We start from the raw sequence: 20,323 nt of genomic DNA on the forward strand, positions 1-20,323 counted from the left end.
TTTCCAAATAAGTCTCAAGTTTAAGACTTTTGGAAGAGTTTGGTTTGTTTACTGTTGGTACATGGTGATTGGTCTCTGGTCAAAATAAACAAGACGTGCGTTTTGTCATTGTATAGCACTTAAGTATACGATTCTCTGTTTTAGTATTGAATTCAAAGTAATGATTATTGTCTTTCATTTTAATGGACAATTGAATTAAGAATATATTTTGTATCTCATGGACTCTCGGATAATTTGCTACTTTATGGTAATCATTTTCAAGTGCGTTGGTTCGGTCAGAGGTTTTCGATTTCTGATTTTAAGTTGTTTTGTATAAGAATCAAGAAATAAGAGTATCCCCCACCACCAAATTGTTAAAATTAATTGAAAATTTTTCTTCTAAGTTTGTTTTTTTTTGGTAATTTTGTACAGCAAAAGTCGTCAAAATGTTAGTTTTAAAAATTGTTTGGTATGCATGCATGTTTGTTTTGAATGAATTGAATAGAGTAAGAAATGTTTGATTTTAGTACGTCTTTTGTGTGACCATTTCATTTAGTAATTTTTTTATTTTCCATCCTCTTTAACCATCACCCTTCCTTTTTATCAACATTATTATAAATCCACACATTTCTCTCTGCCATTATTATCTTTATTGTTCCCCCTTCCCCCCACCCCCCTATTACCTTCATAGACCAGCCAGTCTGCTGCATTAAAAAAAATAATTTGTGATTTGAACATTTTTGTTTGGCATATTATTCAAAGAGTATCATTGTCATAATAATTATCTGGTATATTTGAATAATTGTATGTCCGCGTTAGTCATTTTTGAACTTCGATACCGATACACGCTTCAAAAACACATCTCAATCCTTTAATATCGTTATTGAATTTCTTATTATTCCTTATATCATAATCTTTTTTTCCTATGGTTTATATGCTTTTAACCGTGGACCTTGCAATTTTCAAGTTAACAGTAACATTGTGTGACTTAGGAAGCCTGAGTAGCTTCACCATTATTGCTGTTTTTTGTTGTTGTGAAAATGGTGACAGAAGTAGAATTGAAGCTCGATTATGAATTGTAAATTTTTAAAAATTTGTTGTTTTTTTTCTGTTTTTTTTTTTTGTTTTTTTGTTTTTTGTTTTTTTTTCTTGTCAAAGCAGAATGGACAGGTCTGTGGATATAGCCCGTACTTCCTCCTTAATCCTCAAAAGACAACAAATGAATAATTTATTTTCTCTTTGTTTTTGAAATTATATTAACAATTATAAAAAAGAAAAAAAGATTTTAAAAAATCACTAATAATAAAATGCGTTTTATGCCATTGAAAAAAAAAAAAGCGTTACTAATGAGGATGTTTTATATCTCTTGATTCTTCACCATTTAGAAGTTTTTGATTACTACAACGTGCTTATTATAAGTTTTGAGTTTTAATTAATGGTGGCGGCCATCATAAGAGATTAAAAATGGAATCAATTCATTTGTTGTCTTTCCCCAAGAGATGGTCTGGTCATCGTGTCAGATCAGAGCTGTTATCTGGCATAGACCCGATTCATTATGTTGATGACCGTGCTGATGGCGATACAGGGTGACACGTGTAGGAAAACGCTTTGTGTGAAAACCTTATAGAGACATAACACGCTAGTTGTGATGAACGTGTTAAAAGAATAAAAATATCAATCATTTATGGAAGAAGGAGAAATGTGCTTGAAAATTCAAATGAATAGAGAAAGGTAATAAATAAAAACCAGGAATTTGTTTTACCAGTACCAAAAGTGGAAACTTCTAAACTACCCATGGGTGAAAGTTGATTGGCATATTCCGGCATATTCTGCTGGTATTTTGGATATAATAATAATCGATCGCTGGCATTTTGACTCTTTATGTCATTTATGTTTAAGGTTTGGCGGGTACAAGCATCTGTTTCAGGCAACCTGGCTTTGTTGATCTATCTTTCAGGCAAATTGATCCCCCTGAACTTTCCTCCATGAAACCGCCTAAAGTCATGCGTGGAATCATTGCAACGCTTACAGTTATATGTACGACTCATAATTTTTGCCAAGTCTGAATTTCATAATTATGTATAAAGATACACATCAAGGTGTGTATGGTAAAGATAGACATTCTTCAATTAAAATATGTCTGATATTTTTTTGGCAATAGATCAAATTTCAGTATGGTAACTTTAACATTGTAAAAATTAATTATCATAGAGAAATTTATTTGTGTCACACAGAATCGCATCATCTCCTTCATCCACCTCCTCCTCCTCTCTCCCCCCCCCCCCTCCCATCTCCCCTTTTGTTTAATTATTAAGTGGTGCATTGTTTTGTTTTGTTTTTTGTTTTTCTCTCCACCTCCCAACCCCTCCTTCCCCCATGCAGCCTTGGTGTCTGGCAAGATTCCGTGTATAGCTCAAACTCCTCTCTCAACAAATCTAATCTGGCCAGGTCTGAGCTCATACCACTCTCCCCCCTCCCCCCATTTCCATTCCATACCACCCATTGCTATCGCTATTTTCTTCCTCACAGGACAGGCTTACTGATTTATCTTAGAGGCAATCAAAGAGAAATTTATTAATGCTATATAAATTCTTTTGGCTATTAAAAATGTCTGGTGTCAAAAGCTTGTATTATTTTATTAATTATTCACAGAAGGAAAAAATCCAACTCATTAACAAACAAATTGCCAAACCCAACCATGCATTTTATTTTAAAAACCATTGAAACAAAATAAAGATTATTTCTCGTATTGTCAAACGAATTCCTGGAAATTTACTTTTAAACATTAGTTCCATGCGGATAGATGAAGACAGATGGTGAGGTTTATAATAAATTGAAATAAAAGAAAGAAAAAGGGACTTGATAAAAAGAAAATGTATTCATTTTATTTACAATTATTATTGAAAAAAGGGAATAACATTGCCGATTGGATACTTTACATTGGTTTTGTCCTCGTCACTGCCACGACCTCCACCCCACCCCAACCCCTCTCCTCTCCTCGCATCACGTCGTTTAAAGTTGAATGCAATTTTTGTTTTCCATGTATTTATTTTTCTGTCGTGTTTTGGTTTCGTCACATTAATATGTTTTTTTTGTTTGTTTGTTTTGATCTCATGTTTTCTCTCTTTTTTGGTTTGTGCGCTGTTCTTTGTCCATTTATTTTCATTATCCAGTGATTAATCACCCAATAACAATCTCTGTATTAAACTTGTAACCCTGGCTCTTTTCTCATCTTTTGAATTTTTGAAACTGTCTTACCTCACTTATCTGATTTATTAATAAAGATCCCAGCAAATTATCTGGTTAACTGGAGTGTCCGACATAACAGACTGACATGGGAAAAGATATACACGTTTTTCTTTTGATTTAGCAAATTTTTTGAATGATTTTCTTTTTTTAAATTGTTTTTATAAGGAAAGGAAAAACGAGAAATGGTTTTGTCCCTGTGTGGTGATTTCAGTTATGTGTTACATATCAAATAATGGAGTGTCATATAAGTGGTGGTAAATCTTTAATTGTTTTGGTTCAATTAAAAAAAAACCCTAACTAACTGAGTTACTTTTTATTCGTCAGGAGTGTTTACTTGACAATGGGATTTGTAACTAAAAAAAAAAAGAAATATAAATTGAAACAGATGGAATACTGAATGAAGATGACCTGGCATAGAAGGAATTGACCTGAAATTTAAACAATCAAATCAGAAAAAAAAAAATAGGGGGGGGGGGGGGGGGGGGAGGGGTTGACAAATGGTCATGATGGATCTTGGTAGCATTGTTATTTTTCATGAGTTAATTGTCAGGTTATAATGAATTTGCCTTCGGTACACATTACATGGGAGCAAAATTTTCATTCATCAATTTCAATTTGATTCATCAGATAAACAAAAAATGCGATGAAATGTGACTTTATAACTACAGGTCCTTTCTAAGACTGGCTTTATTAGTAGTATAACAACAAATTCTGAAATGATTTGATGTTTAATTCAATTATTTAAGTTCACTATTGTTAACGCTTAATCACAAATATCCTGTTTTGTTTTTGTACCCCCCCCCCCCACCCTATCCTTAAAAAAAAATCAAAAGGAAAAGAAAAGATAAAAGGGGAAGTAAAAATATAAAGTTTAGATATAATTATATATATTACTATTTTTGAATTGAATTTTTAAAACACGTAACAAAGAGTGAAAAAGAATAACAAAAAAAAAACAAAAGAAACCCCAACAAAAACAAAACAAAGGAAAACATTAACCACAACCATAACCACAACAATAACAACAACAACAATACTGATTTTATGATCTCCACCTGATCTCCATCTAGTTACTTATTATATCGATATCCCAACTCCAAGAATGCTTTATAAATGTATTGATGGGTTTTTCACAACTGTATTCTATCATTGATAAAGCTTTGACATTGAGATCATGCATTCATTGATTACGTTATATATAATGCCTTTTTATCAAAGTCTCTTATCGTGGCTAGATAGAAAACCTTGATTTAAGGAATACCCACTCCTCCTTCACGAAAAGACTCTCTAACAGTGCAATCCATGTTCTTTCTCATTAAAATGAGTTTTGATTTCACATTTTTTTTCCCTCTCAAATAAATTACACAATGGAAGCTGTTAGGTTTCCTTATAAAATTGTTTTGAGTGGAAGAGGGGGGGGGGGGGGGGGGGAAGAGAGAAGAGAGAGAGAAGAGAGAGAGATGCTAGAGAGAGAGAGAGAGAGAGAGAGAGAGGGAGAGGGGGGGGGGGGGAGAGGGAGACAATGAAGAAGAAAAGAAAGAAAGAGAGGGAAGTTAGAAAAGGAGTGAAAAGGAGACAACTTAAAAAAGAAATGAGGATTGAATGTGAAGTACTGTAAGATTTATCTTATATCGAGGATGGAAGAAATATATCAGAATTAATGTTGTTGTGTTGGCGCCAATTTAACTCTCACTTTGATGGAATTTTACTTACATTTTGGAATGTTATGTATGATTAATACAATATTAATACAATATGTGTCCAATGAAACTCACATTTTTTTTTTCTCTCAGGGATCTCGGTGTTAGCTGTTTTCACTATTTTGTATAATTGTATAACAGAAAAATTAAAGATAGGAAGAAAAAAAATATACAAGATGTCAATTCATCTATCACGTCTTTTTTTCAGTGTTGTCCCTGTATCTTTATCTTAATGCTATTCACTGATATTAAAATGATGTGTCATGAAATTGAGCAAAATGGCTACTAAAAACAATTAGGCATTATTTTCAATGGGAAACGGAAAGTCCTAGACTTAGATATCTGTCTGATGATTCAAATATACTCATTATTAATCATATCACTCTTATAGGACCTACTAGTAAATTTTAAAGCACCTTCGGCAGTTGATTTTACTCTAATCATAAATGATATTTTACTGTTTCCACAAAGAGAAATATGTAGTCTTTCAGATAGCGTGAAAAGGACAATAACAATTGCTTGTTACCCTTCAGATAGGACTATTATTGCAAAGTACTTTCCATTGGATCTAACAGACTCCACTACCCAATCCCTGCTGGGTGGACAGGAGAGTGAGAAAAAAATATCTCGACTTCACCGGGGATCTATCTCAGCTCCTTTTCATGTGAAGCACATACTCTACAGACTGAGCTAACGGGACCCCCTCCACCAAGAGAGCTATGGCACAAACTACTTTAACATAAACGACAAGGGGCTTCAATGAAAATTGAGTCTTTAAAGCCTGTGTTGCATCACTGATATTCCTTTGTCGGTGAAAAAAAACTATGCTAGAGTCGAAAGGCCCACAAAGCTGTAGTTTATCTTGATTCTCATTGCATTAAAAAGAAAGTAACAGTTGCTCATTACCCTTTTGATAGGACACTAGTTTATCACAAAATATGCTGCCAGATCTAACCGACCCATTTCCCAGTCACCTATGGGTAGACAGTGGGCCCAGAAAAGTAATCAAGTCTAGTTAGGGTAAAACCCAACCCTGCATGTTAAGATTAAATTTTTCCTTGATTGTATTGTAACATGCCAATTTCGACATAAGCTTCATTTATATCTTTGTTAGAAAGACAGTTTAATTCATTAGAGGTATCTACTTTTTTTCAAACAAAGTGCTTTTCTATAAAAATCTCCTAGACCTCAGGAATATTTCAATTTTCTAGCACGAAACCTTGCATGCAATAATCATTTATTTTCGTAAAAAAATATAGATTATTTTTTTTTTAACTTCAAACAATATATAATAGATAATTATTATTTTAAAAAAAAATTCTTTAATCTATTGGGTTTTATCAAAACACTAATGAAAGGTAAAATCATAAAATCTGGCAAATATATGTCTATGATTTTATTTATTTATTTATTTATTCTTTCTTCTCTTTGTTGCATCTGGAAAGGGTCTTAATTAATTATTATATTAATTACGATTTCTTTAAAAAAGAGAGAAAGGGCATTTTCAACGCAATAAATTTGTAAATGTTCACAGTCAAATCCACTCACGAGCTAATTGTTCATGTAAGAAGTTGTGCACATTCTATTTACTAATAAGATGTTATGTTTATCTGATAAGGTTTATTTTAAAAAAGCACCAAAATTTTTTTTAAAATTTTGGGACAGAGACAAAGCTGTTAACGGCCAGGTACTCATTTTACACCTGAGTACGGTGAGAGAATGTGAGTAAAGAGCCTTCTCCAAGGACTCAACTATGCGCCGAGCGAGGCTTGAACACAGGACCTTCCGATCTGAAAGCGAGTGTCATACCACTAGACCACATAGCCGCACGCAAATAAAAATATTAAAAACTTGCATATCAATTTTGATTTGTCTACCAACATCCGTCATGACAAAGTGATTACAATAGCTATTGACTCTTACAAAGTGTGTTTGTGTTTCAAAGATAAACTGAAATGTTTTAATACTGGGAGTGAGAAAAGAAAAATCTTATTCCGATACTGACATAATCTCTTTGTTGGAGATAACTTGCTTGAAGCCATCGTCATTCTTAAAATGTTTCAACACAGATTAACACATCGATAACACACCTGCCTACTGCTACGAAAAATTCGTGGAATTACTAAATTTTGGCTCCCATTTCAGAATTTCATGAGGATCTTAACCCTCTCCATACCAACTATAGGAAAATCGTCACATTCGTTACGATACAACCAACATTTTTCTGACTCAGATTTGTTTTTTAAATCATAATATTAAAAAAAAAGGTGTTGTTATATTTACAAGAACTTAATACTATTTTGTAACGCTTGTTTTGATCTACAAAATTATGTATATCATGCACTTTGTACGCTTAAATTGGAGTTTAAAAATTCAATTTGTGTTTGGTAGGGATGAAAAAAAAGCTCAAAAAAAAAAAAAAAACAACAAAAAAAACAACGAATTTTTCGATTTTCAAGTAGTTGCTTTATAGACATGAATTAACACATTGCAGTTCTCATAAAAAAATATTAAATTTGCTAACTAATCATCATAGCCAGACTTAACGCCAAAAATGTATAACCAATCTTTGATTACAAATCTACTCATGAATGGCTAATTTAAAAAATGGAACAATATTTTTAAAATTTTATTATTATTATTATTATTATTATTATTATTATTATTATTATTATTATTATTATTATTATTATTATTATTATTATTATTATTATTCTTATTATTATTATTATTATTATTATTATTATTATTATTATTATTTTCTTTGTATTCTGTTTGAATTCTGCCAGCACATCGATGAGACGTAGCAGTGTCAGAGGAGAGAAGAGTAATCTGTTCAAGAAAGAAGCTCACGAAGAAGCCTTGCACTTTGGTCTTCGAATGCTTCAGGACGACGATGATGAACTTGCTGTAAGTTTTGTATTCGAGTGATTTAAGCTCTATATAGTCCTTTAAAAAAAAAAATCTATATCCTTACAAGAATAGAACAGTGATAAGTTTCAAACATACAATTCTTGTAATTTGTGTCATGAGTAATGATAATCTCCTTTAGATCATCAGCTGATGTCATATTTGTTATTATTATTGTTGTTGTTATTATTATTGTTGTTGTTATTATTATTATTATTATTATTATTATTATTATTATTATTATTATTATTATTATTATTATTATTATTATTATTGTTATTATTGTTATTGATTATTATTATTATTATTATTATTATTATTATTATTATTATTATTATTATTATTATTATTATTATTATTATTATTATTATTATTATTACTATCATTATTATTATTATTTTATTATTATTATTATTATTATTATTATTATTATTATTATTATTATTATTATTATTATTATTATTATTATTATTTTTATTACTATCATTATTTTATTGTTGCTGTTGTTGTTATTGTCGTTAATGCAATTTGTTCAGAGAAATATTATAGCTATTGACCAGAAAAGCCTTGGATTAAATTTTTGAACTTGAACTAATTTTTGAACCATGATTTTCCATTTTCTCAACTATTTCACATGTGCTTTTCAGGAAGTGGATGAGGAAAGAGAATTACCCGCCACAAATATCGATGATGTCACAATATCCATAGAGGATGTGGATCACGACGGCGGCAGCGGCGATAATCGTCAAATCATCAACTCGTCCTGGACAAACAATCTGGAAAAAGATCAACGCTGTCAACAACAAAAACAACAATCTCATTTACTGTCAACAGACTCTAGTACTAGATCTGATCCCCAACAACGTTACAGTGTGTCCCAAAAAACAAACGAAAGCAATAATATTCCAAACAATGCCGTCGTTGTTAATCGGCCAGTACGTTCTCCAAGGAGCACGGTCGGAACACCATCTTCCACTACCTCCTCTTCCTCTCCCCGCCCTGGTAACGGTGGCAATGGGAGTCGAGATTCTAATAGTTTAAACAATAAAGTCGTATCTCCGGAGGACAGGGTAAAAGAAGAGAAAAAACAAGCGCTGGACGCCCATTTCCAAAACATGTTTTTAGAAAGCTTGCCTAATAATAATAACCGTCGCTCTACAAACCAGGGTGGTGGTGGTGGGCGTCAGTTCCACCCACCCCCTCCGATGATGGAGAAGAAAAACGGACACAACAACAACAACGCTTCCAATCAACCTGGGGTCCAGTACAGCAACCGGGACGGACAGCTGAGACGGTTTGTGGCGCCCCCATCAGCCCCAGTAGTGGGAGGAGAGGATGATGATAAGGAAAAATGTTGTGTTATATTGTGATATTTTTAAAACAAATTGTTTTGAGCAGCTATATCATTCCTTCTTCTCTTTCCTGTTTTCTATCTGTCACCCTCAAGCCTTTCCAAGTATCTTTTTTGCGGGTGGTTGGATGGGAGCATCACCCTTGAATCATATACCTATGATGTTCGCATGGGTGTACGATCCGATAGTGATGTCGTTTCTTCTTCTCTTTACTAGCCTATCCTGCTTCTTTGGTTTGTGATTGTATTTTTGACAGGGGATATTTTTTTTTCTGTAAATCTTCTGCCTGTTTGTTCTTGGTTATTTATAATTTAGCTTATGGTGTCTTTAAGTTATGATTTTGATTTACATTTGTACTATTTTTGTTAGATTGCTTGTTTTTTTGTTTCAGCGGTCTCTCATATAACCTCAATTGTGTTGGAAGAGACCTAAAGCAACAAACAAACAAAAAGTATCTTTTTACTAGTTACAACAGCATAAGTTGGGTTGAAAGAAATAGGTGCTAAGGGTTAATCTTCTGTTCCTATGGCTTGAAGCCTTTTTATTACAGCTTGTTTTACAAAATATGCAAAGAGAGATTTGTGTAAGTTTCATTGTTAGCAGAGACAGCTTGTGATGATGATACTTCCTGCTTGTGCGATGTAAGCAATCATTCTCCATTTTGTTGCGTAAAGTCTGTTCGCAGCCACCCTTTATCTCCTTTCTTGGGTTCTTTAGCCATGAAGCTTCTTGCCAAGATCGGATATCTATTCTTGCCAGGCAAAATATAGGACCAGATAAAGGAAGTAAAAGATATACAAACGTACTTGGTATGCATTGTATCCGATACAACCTTTATACAAATTATGTCTGTTATGAGGATGGTATTTAAATGATAATTTTATAAATTAACAAAAACAAATAAAAGCAACAAATCTCAAGACATATAGTATCTTCTTTTATAAACAGGTTTTTCTAAAAGTTGCTGAGACAGAAGTATTCTTTTATTACAGTGGAATTCACATAAAGTCAACACTCTTAAAGTGAACTTCTGCTTAACGTCCATCTCTCTTGTTGAATCCAAAGTTTCTGTTCTCTATCTAAGTATGTTCAGTTGATAGTGGATAAAGTCAACCTTGCTTAAAGTCAACCCATCTTTCTGATTTGACAACATTGGCTTTATCGGGATTCCACTGTATATAAGATCTCTTTGTGTTTTAAAATAATTAATTTTTAAAGTTAAGATTAAAGGGCCCTACACGAAACAGTGACTTTGTATGTTAATCGAAACTTGGTTTGGACATTTTTTTAAAAAGTGAGAAAAAGTGAACAGATGAGTTTTGAAAATTATGGGATAATTTATTTGTCTTTAATAAAGTCTATATATTTTTTGAGGAGACTTTCATACATTGGATCTGCATTGGAACACCTGAGTAAGAATTTTGTCTTCTTTTTTTATCCCGGTTATAAGGTGATTTGTTGTAACATTTTCAATCAAATTAAAATTGCACTCCACTGCTGCGAGAACAATGAAATTACCGCTTGATTTAAGAAAGTACTAATTTTACTTACTAAGGTAAGATCACTGATATTATTAAAAACAAGGAAACGAAAAACTATAATTAAAAAAAAAATTCTCTTTCAAGTGACCGTAGATATTTTAGAGCATTTAATTTTTTTCTTATTTTATTGAATTATGTTCTTTCAATGCAGATATTGCTGTATTGCTGGTAACAAAATGATTCACTGAGATTATATTATTCTCTCTCTCTCTCTCTCTCTCTCTCTCTCTCTCTCTCTCTCTCCCTCTCTCTCCCTCTCTCTCCTCTCTCTCTCTCCTCTCTCTCTCTCTCTCTCTCTCTCTCTCCCTCTCTCTCTCTCTCTTCTGTTTACTACATATCTTTAGGTGCCTTTGGACAACACAAAAGTAATATCAGTATTGATATCAGTAAACAGCAGTCTGGTTCATTATACACTATTCTGCCAACCCAATCGTTCTCTCTACATTCAGTATTGTTTCATGTTCTCTTTCATCATTTCCTACATCTTTCCTCATACACTCCCCATCCCTTCCCCCCCCCCCCCCCCTTTCTCCTTCACTGCTTCTCCTCTTCTCATATCCCATGCATACAAAACAAAGAGGCAGATGCCTCAATTTTGACTGGAATTGTTGAGTGGCTATGACAAGAAAGATGGCTTCCAAATGGTATTTTTTTTTTTTTCAGAGAAAATTTTTTATATAATAAATGTAATTTCTAGGTATTTAGGGGTAATTTCTAGGTATTTAGGGGTAATTTCTAGGTATTTAGGGGTTTAACTCCTAATGTGAGACCCAAAAATATGATCTAAACTGACACGAAGGTCATACATCTGCACCCTCACTCGGAGTGTAGAGAGTCCTCAGAATAGAATATATAAATGAATGAATGAACGAACAAAGAAATGAATCAATGAACATTGATGTATGTCTGTACGTTTCAATAACATTTCATAGTACTGCATTAAAAATCCCTTTTGAAGGGGATCTGGCTAGGCAAGACTTGGCATTGCAAGTTTATAAGACAAAGAATCGTGGATCTTCTAATAATTTTCTATAACTTTTTCAAACCAGATCTGCAGGTCTTTTTATTGTACTTTTTCTTCGGGCATAAAAGCCGAATTTCAAATCGATAAAGTTAACCCATGTACTGATATTACCTTTTCGGCACAAGCTCTATAAAACCCTTTTAACAAAACAAACAAATGGGCTCATTTAGCCTGTATCATCTATCTACCCTTTAGATCTTTTTCGTCACAGCCACTCACTTTTCCACCGTTTATGTACTTACGTAGTATTTATAACTATTGGTATTGAAATTTTGATTGTTTGGAAGTGTATGAGTGAAGGCCTGCCTTGTACGAATAATAAAATTTAAAACAACAGCTTTTATATTTAGAAGGCCAAAACTTGTGATTTTTTTCTTCTTTTCTCCATTTTTATCTCTCCAGTGCATGTTTGGAAAATTGATGGAACGTGTTTTTTATTTGACACACCAATGAATACTTCCAAATTGCACTGTCATACATCTAATCTAAACATTTAGAATTATTATTTATTAATATATTTATTTTTAAGAAATAAAATGCGGGAACCTCACATTTGAGATTGATACAGATTTTTAGATTTAAATTCTGGTATTTTTGTATTTTTAAAAATAAAAAAAGAAAAGCAAAGTTATTTATTTATTAGATGTCGATGCCAATGCAGGCTTGTCTGGGAGTGATAGTTGTTGTCATTATTGCATGAATAACTTTCACAAAGTTTTGGTGGTGTGTGCAAATCACTATTAACTTAAATTACAATCATAATCATCACAGTAGTGCCGTTTACAATTTTGTAATACCATGAAAATAAAGAAAAATATGTTTGCCTTGTATAAATTTTTATTATATAATTATTATTATTATTATTATTATTATTATTATTATTATTATTATTATTATTATTATTATTATTATTATTTTATTATTATTATTATTATTATTATTTTTATTATTTTTTTTTTTTTATTTTTTATTACCACTTATCAATTTCAATAATCAATTTGATTATGATAATATGTATAATACTTAGCCAAAGATGTCATGGGAGAGAATACATTTTTGTGAGTACACAACATTTGAGCACTTCCCTTTTGAGTTCAGTGGTCTTGTTAAATGGTGTGACGGAATTGCCCCAGTCAAGTATTATATACTTGGCACTGAAATGGGAGTTCGAGTCTATGTTATGAATTTTTTATCTAACTTGACTCGACTTTATTTACGAAAAGAAAAATGTAAAATTTACTGCAAGGAAAAATGAAAATTTTAAAATCCTGACCATTTTGAATTTAGATTTTCTTCTTCCATTAAGGCCAAAGCTTCAGGCTGAAGATTGTATGGCTGTCTGATTTATAATTTGTTGTGGAGTTGACCAGGCGTAATACTTGATACATGGAGTTTGGTCACCCGTGTCTGTTCTATAATTGATTTTGTGTGTCATTTAGCATTCCACTCATAGCCATGGTATTTTTAATCCGAGGTTGAATTTTGTTTAAAATGAACGGTTGTTTTGCAAGAATATTTCATCTAAGTGTGTGTTCATAATTTAAGACCCTTCATTCATGTCCTACAACTTACATTACAGAATCAAAAAAATGAAATGAAACTCTTTTAACTTACATTAAAGTTATTGTAACTCAGGACAAAGTTGTTTTTTTTTTAATCTGTAAATTTGGAGAGGGTTTGGATGGTTGTAGGTGTAAAGCCACTCACCTGTATAAGATCAAAATGAGTTTGAAATTTGAATCTCAGCGTAGACACTACTTTTATCCATTTTGTTTTTTAAAGGCTCTTTTCTGGAATTTGTTGTCTTTAGCAAGTATTTGGGGTCATGGAACTTATAATTTTTATTTTCTTTTTGGTATAAATTTTTGAATGTATTGGGCAACACAAAATGAAAACAATTATTTATTTTTCATTGGATTCTCCATAGTTTTTTAAACTCAACCTACCACATGATGACCTGGTGTTCTTTCTTTGGATGTTGAGTCCACTAAAAAAAATAATGAAATAATAAGAGTAGTGTTGGGGGAAAAAAATGACACTTTTCAGGATCTCTTGTAAAATTTTACTAAATTGTGGTTTAGGTTTTGTGAAATATAACTAGAGAGTTACGTGGTCAGAATACTTGTTTGGCGATTTGATTATTTTATTTTTTTCTCAGTCTCATTAGTATTAGGCGATGTAAATGGTGCTGCTTGAAGCTCGAAGAAATAAATAATAATGTGAAATTGAATGTAAGCTTCAATTTCATATACGAAAACGGGTAAAATGAACGTTTCGGGTTTCCCCGAATATCAACAAAACAGGATGAATGAAACACCACAGATGAATGAGATGATGTGGTAGTGGCGTAGTTAAGATGAATAAAAATTATTTTTAAAAAATTCATCTTAACTACGCCACTACCACATCATCTCATTCATCTGTGGTGTTTCATTCATCCTGTTTCGTTGATAACGGGGAAACCCGAAACGTTCATTTGATCTGTTTTTGTAATTAAATTGAAGCTTACATTCAATTTCACATTATTATTTATTAGTATTAGGTGGAACAATGTCAGAATAGCTAATTTGAAGGCATTTCTTGAGCTGCCAACTCCAGTTTTTTATCAGGATTTTCCCCGGGTTTAAAAAAAAAAAATATTCTAAAACATAATAAGTCTTGGCAGAAATTCTAAAATCACGTTTTTCCTTGATTTTTTCTTTTTCTTTTTTGGTGATGTTTTGTTTACGACCTGTAGTATTGTATGACGAATTGATAGTCTTAAGTGCTGTTTGTAGCACATTCATATTCTTCATTTTTAAAGACTCGCAGTTCTTAATGTCTTAATATTGCATTGAAACAGAGCAAAAAATTTTATTTTTACTTATGATGGAATGATGTCATTTCAAATTTTTTATCATTTGTTGTTAATTCCACTACTCATTTATAAGGCTGTTATTGTATTTTTACTTTGTTTTGTTACTGTTATTTTGTTAATTGTTATTGTATAGGATTGATATGCAATTGCTGTACAGTCGTGATGATAATGAAAGCGGTAATATTCCTGTATAGATATTATTTTCATTTTTATTATTATTATTATTATTATTATTATTATTATTAGTATTATTATTATGATTATTATTATTATGATTATTATTATTATTATTATTATTTTTATTATTATTATTATTATTATTATTATTATTATTATTATTATTATTATTATTATTATCATTATTATTGTTGTTGTTGAAAAAGGTATATTTATACTGCTTGTAATTTTGCCTTTTGTCATTGATTGTTAAAGTATAATATTTACAAATTTGTCATGAATGCTCAGTTTAACAGATGAGAATAATAATTGTATTACTGTATGAATTGTGTAAGCCTGCGACGCATTGATCCTGTGTACTATATGTGATCCTTACAGAATCTTTAGATGAGTGTCATTCACTTTGCAGATTGTTATGATAGAGATCGGAAGAGGTTTGCTGGGTGGGGTTCCTGACCTCCCATAATTGGCAGGGAGGTATTTAATGTGTCTTCTATCCTCCTATATCTGTTTTTTCAACTTGCTTTTTGTCTTTGTCTTGGAATGAGATTACTTGGTTTTGTCCTGGCCCTGGCCGGATACCCTGGCTGGGAGGGAAACAGTTAAATGTATAGTTAGTTTATGGAGATGATATTTTTTTCATTGTAAATCATCTCTTTGTTATGTACTGTATTATTTTTTTCTTTCACATATATAATGATTTGTAAACATTTGAGTGTGTTCCTCTTAGTTGGAACATGTGCTTATGTCTGGATGAGACTTGTAGGCGATCTCAAACTAAGAACACTGATAGTGTGCACATCTGTTCCCTATTTGAATCCTTTCCCTTTGTTTTACTTTTTTTTCAATTGTCAATATACAATTTTTTGACTATCCTATTTTCTTCCTTTTTACTGTCGCTGAAAGGACCTAAATGTGTCGCAAGCACTGTAAAATCCTTAAAAACAAATAACGCAGCAGTTTGTGTCATACCTTTTTTTTGATAAAGTGATACTAAGCCGCTAGTAGTTGTGGACTGTCGAAGATAATGAACTAAATTGAATATAAAATCTTTCGAAAAAGAGCAAAATACCAAACACTGAACATTTCGGGCTCAAAACCCTTCTTCAGTTAATAATAAAAACAATAAAGACAAACATCACTTAAATTCCAGACAGATGTCGGAAAACTATTTTGCAAATACATTTCTGCTGTAAGTCTGGAATTAAGTGATGTCTTTATTATTTTTGTTTTTAGCTGAAGAAGGGTTTTGAGCCCGAAGAGTTCCGTGTTTGGTTTTTTGTTGTTTTTTAAGCTGTTACATTCATTTTTGTTCATTATATTCTACTGTTTTTTTTTTTTGTTTGTTTTGTTTTTACTCGGATTTTTTATTTTTTTAAAGCCAGCCACTGAGATGATCAATTATTATAATGTTTCTGGTACCGACTGTAAACAAGGTTACAGATTCATATTATGTGCATGGGTAACTTTTGTTTTGTTATTATTTTGCCAGCCAGAGCTGGGGAAACATTTGGCAGAGCAGCATAGGAACTATCAATGTCTCATTGGTGAAGTAAAGGTGTGCTTGTGAAAAATGGTGAAATTTTGACATGAAAACTAATGGGGTGAGAGTTCAAAGCTCAATTACAAAAACAAAATTATTATTTTATTAATTTACATGAAGATATGTATGATAATTATGATGATGATAGTATTTTTTAATCAATAATAATAATATATCCCACGCTTTGCTTTAGTATTTAATTTATCACCTTGTAAAGAATCTATATAATTACATTGTTAATATTATTATTATTATTATTATTATGTTTTTTAATTTTATGCAATGCTTTAAACAGCATCACCGACTTACATTCCATTAAAATTTCATTTACATCTTTTCATCTGTCACTCCATTTTATAAATCATCAAAGCATGCTGTAAACCGACGCGTAAAGTTTTAAGTTAAACCAAATACTTATTGGAACTATAAATATCGATTGCGTCATTCTGTAACTGTGGAACTGATTTGACAAAATTTTACAGAAGAGACCCCCCCCCCCCCCCCCCCCCCCCCACACACACAAAAACAAACCAAACCCTAACAATATCTGTCATATATGTTGTTAAAATGTGCTATTCAATTGCACCTAGGATTCTCAAATAATTATGGAAAGGCGTTCTGAACATTATTAGGTAAAATAAAAAATCCAACTTTTTTTTTCAAGCTACACAGATTTGTGACAATGTTAGTGCCTTGGCACAGATAGATTTATTTGTTACCCACTACCTCTGTGTGGTATTATGTTGTTGTGTCACTGACACTGAACATGGAATTTACATTCTTACACACGTGACGTGTGAATTTGATTAATATGTCTTGAAGGAGGACAATTAATATGATTGCTCACACAACAGAAAAACTCAACATTTCTTTGCCCTGCCATTATTTCTGGAAAAACTTGTATTTAAAATTTTGGCCAGAAAACTCGTCCTTCAAATATTGATCAATTTAAACAACCCTCATCTTGGCAATAACTCTCAAAACCTGGGACCTCGCGAGGTCTTTCTTGAAATCCCAGGTTTTTGAGTTGTTGCCAAGGTGAAGGTTGTTTAAATTTATCCATTGTTCCATGCCTATGGAACGCACTCAGTCCTCGGACCAAGTCCTGTGAAAATTTATCATCTTTCAGGAAATGTCTGAAGACTGAGTTGTTCTGTAAGGCTTATTTTTTAATGAAATAGATGTTGCTTAGATTTTGTTTCTGTATTCATGCTTATTATGTAGTGTCGTGATTTTTATTTATTTTATTTTTTTATATTATGTAAAGCGCAGCAGAGCACGATTAACATGGATGGTTAGGCGCTATATAAATTAATTATTTATTATTATTTTTATTATTAAATTAGTCGAATTTGAAGGACGAATTTTCTGGCCAAATTTTTAAACACATGACTTTCCAGAGTACGGCAGTAAACTGGTTAAACCCAATGTCAGAGTTCATCCTGGCAGAGAACGAGATCAAGGCAGAGAGAGGGTCACGAGAAGAAAAATCAGTAGCACCGTCTCATTAAAAATCAATAACAAGAAATGAAGTGAGTAGGAAAGTTCCAGAAGACAACAGAGATCAGAGATCTGTCTTCTGGCACTTTCCCTATTCTTAATCACTTAATTTCTTGTTATTATCAACATAAGTGCCTGCTCCACTCACTTTTCTGAATTCAAAATCAATAGAAATTTAGATGACGCAAAACATTTGGCAAAGGAAAGTAATTGTTAATTGACGGATCAATAAATTGTCACTGTCTCTAAATGGAAACATTTTACTATCCGTGTCAAACTGCTGTGTCTGGGTGGGGATCCTGACCTCTCATAGCGGGCAGGGAGGTACATACTGCGTCTTCTATCCCCTTATATCTGTTTTCCAACATGCTTTCTGTCTTTGTCTTGGAATGGGATTACTTGGTTTTGTCCTGGCTCTGGCCGGAGTCCTAGCTGGGAGGGAAACAGTCAAATGCATAGTTATTGTTTTGGGAGATGATATTTTTTTCCTTGTAAATCATCTCTCTGTTATGTATTATTATTTTTATTTTGAATGTATAATGTAAGCATTTGAGTGTATTCCTCTTTGTTGGATTTTGTGCTTGTGCCTGGATGAGACTTGTAGGTGATTTCAAACTAAGTACATTGGTGGTATGCTCTTGGAATCTACATCTGATCCCTATTTGTTCTCAGTTCCCCTTTGTCTTACTTTTTCTTGGGTGCTTTAATTGTAATTCTAGAACTTTTTACTATCCCATTTTCTTCCTTTTTACTGGCGCTGATATAACCTGAATGTGTTGCAAGCGCCGTAAAACCCTTAAAAACAAACAAAAACAACAAACTGCTGTGTAACATGTTTGATTTTAACCCATTTTAGTTTAGGGTTTGATTTTGACACTTAGCTCTGAAACCAGATCTTAACGTTTTTCATCTAAAGATTGTGAACAGCAATGTGAATTGGGCTTCGTTAATGGATTTCAATGCTGTTTCCTGTCTTTTGATGAAAGCAAATTAAATGAAGACCACAGGGAAAAAACGGCATGTGTCACAAAATCAAATTTTATGAGTTATGCCCCTTAGAATTAGAATGTTGTTCATTTGTCAAGATGGAATATTATGGATTTATGAATTTACTGAAAAAGGGCACAGATATCCCAATAAAGAGAGGAGAAAAGGAAAAAAAACAAACCCCAAAGCAATGGAGAGTAAAAGACTTAAAATTTATAATTTGAGTTTTCTCAAAACAGAGTCAATGTAACATAAGTCTTTTCCCTGTGATCTTAATTATCATTATCATCAGCTAATTAATAGGAGAAATAATGATCTAAAAAAAAAAATGAATTCAATCTGACCGTCAGAGGGTTTCCATTTCTCTGTATTATAACACATTCCTATCTGTGTCGTTAATCATCCTGTATTATAGAATTTGGCTGTTCTTTTTAGGAGCCTGGCTGGGCTTTGCCCCCCTGTCGTTTTATTTTACATTGGGTATTTATTTACATCCTAATGTACTTGGATCCACTTCATATTTCTCTTTAACTTTTAACTAATCCTATCCTCGTTTTATTTCTCGGCTACTTATATAACTTAAGAATGTGGTTATTGCCATAAAACTAAAAAAAAAAAAGAAAAAAAAAAAAAAAAGAAAGAGAGAGAAGAAAAGAAAACAATCAGTTATGTATTGCATTCTTAAACTCACATTCTCTATCCCCTCCACCACCCCCTCCATCTTTTCTCTTTCTTCCATCTTACAACTGCTCCATAATTCAAAACATGCCATTCATATCATTCCTTTGTAAGCTTATAATAATATTGTTTTTTATTTTTATTTTTGTTACATTTATTTATTTATTTATATTTTGTTTCATTTTTTATTTTTTTTTTATTGTTTATAAATTATTTTGATATTTACAATAGCAAAGAGATAAATAAAACATGATAACAAATAATATAAACATGACTTAGCTTTTACAGATTGTGTCAAATTAAATTGGAACAAATCCTACCCCGCTCAGCTGCAATGAAAACTCTTTGTATTCATCAGTTAATTGCCGAACTCTGGAAAAACACATATTTTAAAATTTTGGCCAGAAAACTCGTCCTTCAAATATCGATTGATTAAAATGACCCTCATCTTGGCAAAAACTCTCAAACCTGAGACCTTATGAAGATGAGGGTCTGTTTGAAGGACGAGTTTTCTGGCAAATTTTTAAATGCACGTTTTTCCAGAGTAACAAAGTTAACTGGTTAACACCGGCTTACCAACGCTTATGATGCTCCTTGGACTAGGAAGCTGATTGATCAAAGACAAGACTACAATTTTGTTTTCTTTTGGCCATAAGCGTTGACACGATTACGTCTGAGAAAGCTTACAAACTGTTCCTTCTTTCATCCAATATTAAGTATAAATTTTTACTCACTCACTATCCAGCGTCGTCCTCATTGACGTTGGCTGCCCGCATTCTGCTATGACAAAAGTCTGCCCATTCCTTTCGTCTGTTAACAACGGTAT

General features: G+C 32.2%; 1 protein-coding gene across 4 annotated transcripts in view; it reads left to right on the top strand.

Moving 5' to 3' along the window:
- The window catches only part of LOC144976688 (protein phosphatase 1 regulatory subunit 16A-like), a 51,141-nt gene extending 38,764 nt beyond the window's left edge, over window positions 1-12,377 (top strand). For 2 of the 4 annotated variants that reach the window (XM_078921027.1, XM_078921028.1), the window contains exons 10-12: window positions 2,362-2,427; window positions 7,718-7,838; window positions 8,486-10,674. In XM_078921027.1, the coding sequence (XP_078777153.1) occupies window positions 2,362-2,427; window positions 7,718-7,838; window positions 8,486-9,208 (910 nt within the window). In that variant the 3' untranslated portion in view covers window positions 9,209-10,674. Of the gene's footprint in view, window positions 1-2,361; window positions 2,428-7,717; window positions 7,839-8,485 lie in introns of all 4 variants that reach the window. The other 2 variants (XM_078921029.1, XM_078921030.1) reach the window with 1 other exon arrangement.
- Window positions 12,378-20,323: the final 7,946 nt, after the last annotated feature.

Source organism: Berghia stephanieae, chromosome 7, assembly GCF_034508935.2.
Source record: "Berghia stephanieae isolate SIO BIC M18660-M18661 chromosome 7, UCSD_Bste_1.3, whole genome shotgun sequence".
NCBI lineage: Eukaryota > Metazoa > Mollusca > Gastropoda > Nudibranchia > Aeolidiidae > Berghia > Berghia stephanieae.